Source organism: Azolla caroliniana, unplaced genomic scaffold (genome assembly GCF_043228905.1).
Source record: "Azolla caroliniana isolate FFs.n. ecotype wild unplaced genomic scaffold, voAzoCaro1.0.p SCAF_1295, whole genome shotgun sequence".
NCBI classification, from domain to species: domain Eukaryota; kingdom Viridiplantae; phylum Streptophyta; class Polypodiopsida; order Salviniales; family Salviniaceae; genus Azolla; species Azolla caroliniana.
This window is the reverse complement of record NW_028231730.1, coordinates 1-10089: the sequence shown is the minus strand read 5'-3', so window position 1 is coordinate 10089 and position 10089 is coordinate 1. Positions and strand designations below refer to the sequence as shown.

General features: G+C 36.3%; 1 protein-coding gene and 1 long non-coding RNA gene across 2 annotated transcripts; both read right to left on the bottom strand.

Annotated features, from left to right (window-relative positions):
• Positions 1 to 304: 304 nt before the first annotated feature.
• Positions 305 to 3694, bottom strand: LOC147847253 (uncharacterized). Its single transcript, XR_015532354.1, has 2 exons — positions 2793 to 3694; positions 305 to 1238 (listed from the first exon to the last, which is right to left on the bottom strand). It is a non-coding gene; the product is annotated as an uncharacterized LOC147847253 (long non-coding RNA).
• Positions 3695 to 5548: 1854 nt separating this feature from the next.
• LOC147847252 (pre-mRNA-processing protein 40A-like) lies at positions 5549 to 10085 on the bottom strand (the record flags this gene model as incomplete). Its single annotated transcript, XM_087339392.1, has 12 exons — positions 5549 to 5930; positions 6021 to 6323; positions 7681 to 7783; positions 7857 to 7921; positions 8024 to 8131; positions 8220 to 8312; positions 8409 to 8456; positions 8566 to 8664; positions 9271 to 9387; positions 9686 to 9739; positions 9827 to 9919; positions 10041 to 10085. Coding segments are annotated over 12 exons (1257 nt in total), but the record flags the coding sequence as incomplete, so codon positions are not given.
• Positions 10086 to 10089: the final 4 nt, after the last annotated feature.

Sequence of the window (10089 nt, the reverse complement as noted above, 5' to 3'; positions counted from 1 at the left end):
TCTAGCACACTATAAATGCAAAACCAATATTTTAGAGTGAATGATAGTTGGTAGGTGTGACAGAATCATGGAGGGCATATGGATGACATTCTTATTATTTGCAAAAGGTATATCTCTTGTATTGCATGAATGAAATAGATGTTAAGAAATGTGGAAGATATGGAAGGGCACTAACAATGCAAGAATAATCATAAATAGCCATTGCATTGTCAACAATATATATTACAGTCACATAGATAACATTAATAACATGCTGTGCATGCAACAATTGTTCTTGAAAGTTCATAAAAAAACAAATAAAAAATTGCTTAGAAATCAGGTCAATGTGAATATTGTAATTACAGGAAGTGTGAACATTATTTCCTTATGACGTCTTGTGTGGCATTTTTTATCCTTTCTACCTCTGGAAAGGCCATTGAAGGAAACGTAGAACAAAATTCAGGTCTTGGAAAGGACTAGTGCATATTAGCAGTTTAACAAGAGTGCATTCTAGAAAGAGACAACAGTACAATCTTGACTGCAACTGTACTTCTCAGGCTAAAGATACCATTAACGATTGCAAATAATAGAGATTCATGCCTTTGCAAAGTGCCCAACAGGTTTCATCTATGGTATTACAATTCAGATCCAGCTAAATTGACTTAGCTAGAAACGTGTTACTATAAATGCATTCAATAGTTCTCAAACTTTGATTCATGGAAATTTTTCCTTACCTTCAGAAAAGCTGGGTTAATCAATATCCAAGAATGTACAGTTGAAAGACTACCCCCATGTTTGTACCCAGTTTGGCTCAGTCAGTTTTTTTCATATACAAAAGACATTATGTTAGGCACAAATAAACACCGTGAGATTATGCAGTGCTCAGGATTGCCCACTAGCAATTGCACCAATAATGATAGCTATATTCTTAACACCTAAGCCTTGGTTGAGTAGCATTCGTCCGTTGTTGAAGACTGCAACTCTAGCAAAACAGTAGCATTGGAAGCGTAGGTATGTTAAGTCTCTTCATGACGAGGTTAGGTTGATTATTAAAGAAGCTTCAGAGACCTGAATACTTTAAACTCCATAAGTCATTCATTGTGGAACATAACACCCTTTTGGCTGTGGGTAGTTTGAAGCCTGTTATTGAATTCTTCATTATGTTCAATGAATCTCAGTCAGGCTGTCCTAGAATGCATTTTTACTATCTCCATAAAATCACTAAGTCCAACGTCCCTCTTAGAGTGCAGCTAAGCTTGCTACACAAGAAAATCCAAATACAATGTTAGCCAAGCATGTTCATATTTAATTCATACAATTCTCACCTATATAGGCATTCCTTTATTCATTGAAACTGAGGCCACTTCCTCTTTTAACCAAACCTGAAACCACTATTGTGTTATTGTTTACAGATTGTGGTTTGTTTTCATTTCTCAACCTCTACTTCCATAACCAAGTTCATTACAAAGAACAATGATAATAACTTGTGCCATAATACATCAAATTCCTTTAAATGGAACATTGGCATTAGCATGAGAAGATACTAATTTGCATTGACCTTCTTAGAGTAGAATTGACACTACTATGTGTCAAACTGAAATATTAGCATAGAAAACGCAAATAGTGAAATTTGAAACTGGGTACCTGGGCAGCAAAAACGTGGCTCACCACTCCTAACATGAGAAACAAATTACAGACATTCCAAATGCTTCTGATTAAGTAAGAGGTGGAACACATCCAATCAAACTCCTTGTAGACAGAAAAAAGTTAAGCTTAAGCCAATGATTTAGTTATCTCATCTATAATTTCAGCCTCAGAACATGTATCTTTTTGGCCCATATTGTGTGCCCGCCAGCATATATAGAACATAGAGTTCTTAACTTGTAATTAATGGAGAGGAGCTCTGAAATTTTGATCTATAATTTCTGTGTTTCAGGAATGACTGACAAAAGCCCTAAAATAGAGATTCAGCTAATCTGGGCCAGCATATAATTTAACCTTTCGAAGTTACATACAAAAGGCCACACACGCATCTAGTGCTTCAATTTGTGAGCATAATAGTGTGGTTTCATTATTGTTTTCCAAGAAACTGACTTGCATGCAAAACATTAAGTCATTTCAGTTAGTCTCTACTAGCCTTTATGCCTGCAACCCATGAAGCTCAAAAATGGGTAGGCCCCAAAAATAGTCCCTGGCATATGTGTCTAGTTTACATGGCTGTCCAGATGAGCATATGTTATTTCAGTTTATGTCTCTAAAAGCCTCTATATCCTGCTACCCATGAAGCTCAAAAACAGGTAGGTCCCAATGATGGTGTCCATGTGAGATGAACTGTGATAAAGAGCTACCATCAGAAGAGGCAATGGAGGTGAACGAACGCATGTCATCTTAGCTTATGTATTTAAAGGCCTCTGTATCCTGAGAAGCTCAGATACATTGGCCCAGTAATAAAGAGCTACCATCCATAAAGAAATTATCCTGGTGATCATTAATCTCCCACCATGCTGTGTAGTCATACATAGTTCTCTTACTCAAGCCACCTCATTCTCTTTAGAGATATTTATTTCTATCCATGGAGTTGGTCTCAATTTAATAGCAAAAGCCAAATGCAAATACAACTCATGACAATGAGCTCTCATGTATTTTGATGGTCAGAATATCACTACTGTAAACAATGATAGCTGCTTCTTTTGCTTTTGGTTCTCTTGTTAATTTCAGACGTTTTGGTTCCTCAAAAACCTTTCTTCATGTGCTGTTGTGTCATCATGGTATTTCAAAAAGATATTATTAGCTTAAGAATTTTCCAATCATACTATTTTCTTCTAAGTGAGTCCTTGTATGATGGATGATGTCTAGTATTTAAAATATAGCATTCCTTCCACTAGCTGTGAGGAGAATGTGGCAAACGTGAAATTCATACTTGTCTCGGTATTTCAAAAAGATATTATTAGCTTAAGAATTTTCCAATCATACTATTTTCTTCTAAGTGAGTCCTTGTATGGTGGATGATGTCTAGTATTTAAAATATAGCATTCCTTCCACTAGCTGTGAGGAGAATGTGGCAAACGTGAAATTCATACTTGTCTCGGTACCCAAGACAGTGCCACACACACCATTACTTCACCTTCAGGAAGATTTTCCCACAGAAATGCCTGAAAGAAGAAGAAAATTGTGTCTATGATTAAAGATTTGGCATTCCTTCCACCATCTATGAGGAGAACATAGCAAAAGTGAATTCCTTATTTGTCTTGGTAGCCAAAGGCAGTATCAAACACCAGAAATTTCCTCTCCTTCCCACAACCATATTAATAATTCTTGCATGAAAGTATCACCTCTGTGTTAGATTGGGTTTCTAACTCTTCAATTCGGATTGCAACACTACATCAGATTGTATTTGGCTGCAACCGCTTTACACACTAATTACGAATCCAAGAGCAGTTAGTCTTTAGTAATGTCATGTCCAGCTGTTGAAACAAAACCAGTCACACACCGCACAAAGAGATGTGGTCCAGACATGTCATGTTGCAATAAAGCATTTAAGCATGAGAAAACTCATCATCCTTCATTTTAACCATCCTTACTTCCAACAGACCACCATAGGAGAAAAATAAAATCAATCAAACAAGAGCCAAGAGATCCCCCTTCTATGATGCCTTAAAACCAAAACCACTTCAGGAAATGGGAAATAGGACACATTAGAAAACCAGGAGTTTTAATATACCTGAGTAGAAACCCTGATGATTAAATTTGTGCTTTTTACACCATTTCATCCGAAAGATTAAGCAAATATCTTATAGTACGTATAAGTACAATCAAATAACATGAACATAATACAGACATAAATGCACAATAAAAAACAGTCCCAACATTTTGTAAGCAATCTATGAGATCATTAGGCAAAAAATGTCCTGCTTAAATCACCTGGACAGACTGCAAGTAGGAAGCTCCAAAATATTGCTCAAGAGAAGTTAGCTGTAGCTGAGAAAAGAAAGAACAACAAATTATGCAGTCTTAATAATGTCAAAACAAGACCTTTCATACTGCGTTTTTTCCATTTCCATTTGCATTTTTTGTCAACCCGACATACCAGTCATCAAACAGACATCTTGTTATTGGCTGCTACCAAATCCATTGGCAGACAAAGTTCCATTACCACAGAAATCACATCACCACTGCCCATCTGAAAACCCTATACAGCAGAACAAAGACAATCCTAACAAGTAACATGGCTGCGGCCAACTGAACATCACAGAGATGTGCGAATGTCATGAAGGGGAGGAAAAACGTGCCCTGCAGGTCTAAAGAATAATTTGAAATACTCTACTAGTGAACATTTTAGAAGAGCAATTTCCAAAAATAGAAGTTTCTAGAATTATTATTATGGCAACTTGATCATCAGTATACATGACACTCCCATTTCTTGAAGGCCTGCCCTCCATATGTAAAGAAAGCTGTATACTATGTTCATTCCCAAAAATGACGTACAATAGATACACATGCTGTCTGTGAGTTTAAAAGGAATACGTCCTTCTCATGACCCTCCACAAAATATGTTAGTGGGATAGACAGTCTTACAAGGAACAGTCATAACGAGTCTCTATGCTTCAGAGTTTGTCCATCTACCTGATTGTCAGCATCCACCCACACAATACCTGGATCATAGGAGTGAACACAAGGATCCAATTCCAGTGTTTGTAGGTTCAAAGAAAAATCATTTGCAATGCTACATTGCCATCCAGCAACATTTATATATAGTGGAAATGCAACCTTGCAATGTCCTGCTGCTATCTCACAACACTTTAACTTCATAGGAAACATACTTCTGTTTCCATGATGTCAACCCACTTTCCTCATGGACACCCTTATTATGATGTCAAGGTTAATCATAAATTATCTCAAATTAAAAGTTGGATGCCAGGTTAATGTATGTTGGTAAGAGCACATTGAAACCTTAAGATTAGGCTAGTATGTGCTGTTTGCTGTCCAGAAATTAAGAGCTTGCATAATTCAAAACCTATCTATTATGATGGACCAGAAGGAGAGAAGATAGGCTGCAAACTGGTCCTGGTTTGCCACTGTACACTATATTAGAATTACATACTCATAAATTAGCATGCACAGCTACAAGTCTGCAAACTAATCTCGAAATTCACTGAGCAGCCATCATTTGAGAATCAACAGAGGATGAAGTGGTGTAGATTTCCATGCAATCTTGGACTATAGAAATTAGCAAAAATGGGGCAGTTCACATCGTAGATAAAAACCTTGAAACTTGAACCACGAGCTAATAAAAAACTGCACAAAACAACTTTACAGACCATTTTACAGATATACAATAAGTGGAATAAAGTAGACAAAGCAAGGTATCCATGGATCATTCCAACCTATCTTTAGCAATAAAACTATGTGAAACTGCACTTCAAAATTATTCAAGCTAGATACTTATTGCACTAAATAGACCTCAAAACATCAAAAAACATATCTTGGCTTAAAGAGATGCAATACTTACCTTAGTAAAGCCAACTTCTCATAGCATTTAACTGCCAGCCACAGAACAAAGAAACATTCAAACCTTACAACGCATGAACAATTTTCATAGTAAACAACTTTCATACAAATTAAAGAATAAGCATTTTAAAAACTTCATCATGGCAGAATGAACCAATGAAGTAAAAAAGGGTCTTTTTTGGACCCAAACATAAATTATAATCTGCTACTTCACTTTGCAAAAGTGTAAAATTGGAGGTTCAAGACCAAGAGTCTGTCATTTGTACATAGAGATGAGTGCAGAGTACCCCGACTTAACAGCTACAAAACTTGTTCTAGAGATGGTCACCATCTGCCCCAAGCTCACCATCTTCCAAGACAGCAATTTTACCATTCTCCTGATCTCGATCCCTCCGGTGTCTCTTATGCTTATGTTCACCATCAGAAGCTTGGTCATCACCATGCTGCATGAAAGAAGTTCAAAAAATAGGTAGTGCTGATTAGCATTACCATTTAAACATGGATAAATGCTTGAGAACTATTGCAAACCTCACCTTTCGAGATGACTTCTTTTTGTCGGAACTATGTTTGTGGGATTTCTTTGATTCATCTTTTGCTGTGGTCATATCATGATTACTCTTGCTCTGATGGTGCCGTTTGTGTTTCTTGTCACGATGCTTCCCTTTCTCACCATGCCTATCCTTCTTATGTTGTTCCTTTTCAGATTTATCATTGTCAAAGCTTGCCTCAATCTGTGATTCCCTATCCTTTTTAACAGATTTCTCTTTCTCTCGTTCTTTATCCTTTCTTTCTTTCTCTTTTCCTTTTACCTTATCTTTATCTTTCTCTCTCCTTTCCTGAATCAAAGGCAGGAAGTATACAATAGTCAGTCTGCTGATCAAATGAGCTAAAGTGCCTCAATAACTGCTAACAGGGACAGAGATAATGTGCAGCATGAATAGGCCAAAGCCCTTGACTCTAACATAGGATAGTCAAGCCTATATTCTTTTGTGAACACAAGGTTGTAAGATAGATGATTTCAGCAACCAACAAAGAGTACAACAAGTTCATACTGATTCTTCAGATAGAATAATCCAAACATCATTTTACTTCCATGATGTTTTCTTTGTTTCTACAGTGTCACATATACTGTAATATTAAAAAGTAAGCCATTGCATATCAAACCAAAAAACAAACTAGGCTCTCTCAACTTCTCTTTCTGGAGTCAACAACTGTGATTGATGGGCATTTAAGAATTTTCAGTTTATATCTTAGGCTATGTTATATAACCCATCATTCATGGCATAACTTGGGTGCTTTTTAAGCTAGATTTAGCTCGTTTCTCTCATTAATGATTAAATACTCCAATACTTCATGATTTGACTTTTCTTCAATTACTATTGGCAATTCAATATTCGAGACCTCAAGACACATGTTCCTGAATCAGCTAAAACACTATTATTAGGCAATCCTCAACAACACCAAATGCAAAATTCTTTAAATTGCTTTTGAGGAACAGCACGCACACACAAATAAATTAATGAACATGAATATGAAATTTCATGTAATGCATTTTCTAACAGTGTGGATTCAACGAAAAACAAGACAAAATTAACTAACACCTCAATCAATGAGTTCCAGGCTATGGGCCACAGCACATATTTCAGGGAAAAGGGATAGGATCCAAATGTCTATCCCTTAAGATGATGAGAGGGGGTTTAACCAAGGAATGTGAAGGGAAAGGAGACGGACAGATGAAAAACAGCAGCGACCTGTCACTTTGAAATTGTAGTTTCACAGCTGCAGAGCCTGAAGTATGATGAAAATTATCAAGCTTTCCGCTCTCATACTAGAACAACTAGACTACTGAGGCTGGTGGTTTCGTTATATGAAATATGCTTGGTCAGGTGCCTGGGGGAACACCACCACCAAGAAGTACCAGTATAGGAACCATTTTCCAGTATAGATCGCACTTAGTTAAATAAATATTTGCATACCTCCAGGCTTCAAACCATGAAACAATGATGACAAATTTCATATACATAATCTCGTTGCTGCATATCCAGACTAGGACATAACGCAACAAAGATATTGTGCATATATGCACGTGAACACTGACCATGCTCTTTATGCAACCATTTTCTCAAGTTATTACATACTTTTATTTAATTCCCCACAATTTGCAGCTTAGAGACTTAGAATTTGAAACTATACCTTTTCATCTTCCCGTTTCTTTTCCTTTTCTTTGGCTTTTTGTTGCAAATGAAGAACATATTCATCAAATAATGTTTTACAAAGGATTTCGTCACCAACAATCCTGAATTCAAAGAATTAGTTAAGAGTCATCCAAGGCAACATTTCATTTTAGAATCATTCAGTCACATCCTAACCTGAATGCAGGAGTGTTTTCAAGTAACCCCTTGCAGTCTTCCCATACAGATGATACTGTAATTGACTACACAACCAGCAATGAAACAAAAATAAAGATCTGAAGATCAGTACGATTTGATAAATCTCCATCAATCAAATTCTTACAGTATAGTATTTTAAATCTCACCTTGTCTGTGTGGAGAAGCTCATTGAAATCATCAGCAGCTCTTTTCTTCATTTTCACCTCCTTCTCTTCTTTTTCCTTCACTCTCTCCAAGAGATCTTCAAATACAAACTGCAACATTCACATACAAAAGACTCCTCAGCCAAACAAGGTAGTTAATGTCCACAACTTCCAGAAATATAAGAAGAAAGATACTTACCTTCAAGGTCTGCTCGGAGATACTTCCTAGGACACCTGCATTAAGAATGGCAGCTTTAAACTCTTCAAGTGTCCATTCTGAAGTTAAATTGATCTGATATGAACAATTGACATGATACAATAAGATTAGAAATTCAAATGCAAATTCAAATTTCACTACAAAGCATATCCATAAATGGAATGCGTTTACCTTCCTAGCCTTGATAAAGTCTTTTATTCTGCCTTTATCGTCTGAGTACTGCAAAATTCGGCATCCAGGAGTTATTCTTTTAAGAACAGAACCACCAACTAACATATGTTAGAATAGTTTCAGACACCTGGGATTAAATGAAGGCAAAAAACTGCACCTGTTTTATCATGTCATCTGCAACATCCTCAAACAATTCTTTTGGAGTTGTCCCAGAAGTATTCAAACACACAGCAATGTAGACAGGGTGATCTTTAACCTGGAGATAAAATGAGATCAAATTTCATTAATAAAAATTAACTGAAATACATTCTATAAACATAAATTCCCACCATCAATGGTATTCATTTGGCTTCCTGTGTTGAGTCTCTTAAGTAGTAAGTAGGCTTTTACCAACTTGTTGTCTAAACTACTGCATCATTTTTGTACAAAGGCCACACTCATCTATGAGCTTAATTCTGCATTGCTTAGTTCAATGTCGAGAATGATGTACCAAAAATACTCAAAAATTAAACTCACAAGATTCTAGACAAAATTACTGAACTGTTCTAACAGAATATCAGCATTCATTATATCCCAATGCCTTAATCCCTAAGGAGTCATTTTCTGTGTGAAGGACCCTAAATAACTAGGGTAGCAAAGTTGAAATAAAAATAAAAAAGAAGTAAAAAAGAAAAGAATATCTTATATTGTTATTGCAGATGGTGCAAGGCAAGGAAGGTATTCTTCTTAGACATTCTCTTAAAATTTTGAGGTTGTATATCAAGATACAAAATATAGAATTTGATTTGTCCATACTAACCTGAACTTGTTCTATAAAAGATACTATATATATCATTTGATTTTTCTGTATTATCATGCTTACCATCGCCACATAATCCCACCAGGCTACACGTACAGTAAGCAAACCAGATATTCTATGTTCCTCCAACAACTTCCTGAAATCATCTCTGTTTGTCCTCTCCCTCCTCCTTTGTTGTTCCTATATCAACAAAGCAAGTCAAGAATTGATAAATGTGTTCACTTGTGGAAAAATGAACAATTTTATAACAGGTAGACCAATCAGGCTAGCTGAAGAGTTTGATAATAGATTTGTGAACACATCAAAGCCAAACTCAAAGAACAGGAAATGCAGAAAAGGTCTGCTCACAGCCATAAAGTATCTAGAGACCCCATTTGTGTGGATAAAGTGAAGCTAAATTTTGGATTTGAAGCACTTTCAAGAGATGAAATAATCCAAAACCAAATTTATGAAAGCATGTCAACATCCAGATAATTACCTTCTCCTTTTTAATTTCTTCCTCCAATGCTTTCTCCAAATCACGGATGTACTCCTAGTTTATTGAGATTGAAAGCCGATGAGCATATTTTGTAAGTGAGACATACTTGACCGAAAATAGAAAATCTTCCCCAAAACAAACCTGAAAAACATCAAGTCGGTCCGCCTTAGCAAGACGAGTGCATCTTTCATCTTCCTCGAGCCTATCAGCTACCTTCCTCCATTGCGTGCTAGCCTGGCATTCAATACGAAGAAAATATGCATATTCTTGATTGTTGGCAGCCAGAATCTTGTTTCTATCTTTACCAGGGTACTGTCTAACAGAAACGTACATTGAAAAATAGGAAATTATATACCTTAATGAAGTCACAGGACTCCAGGAATTTCCGATACTCAACTATGTTT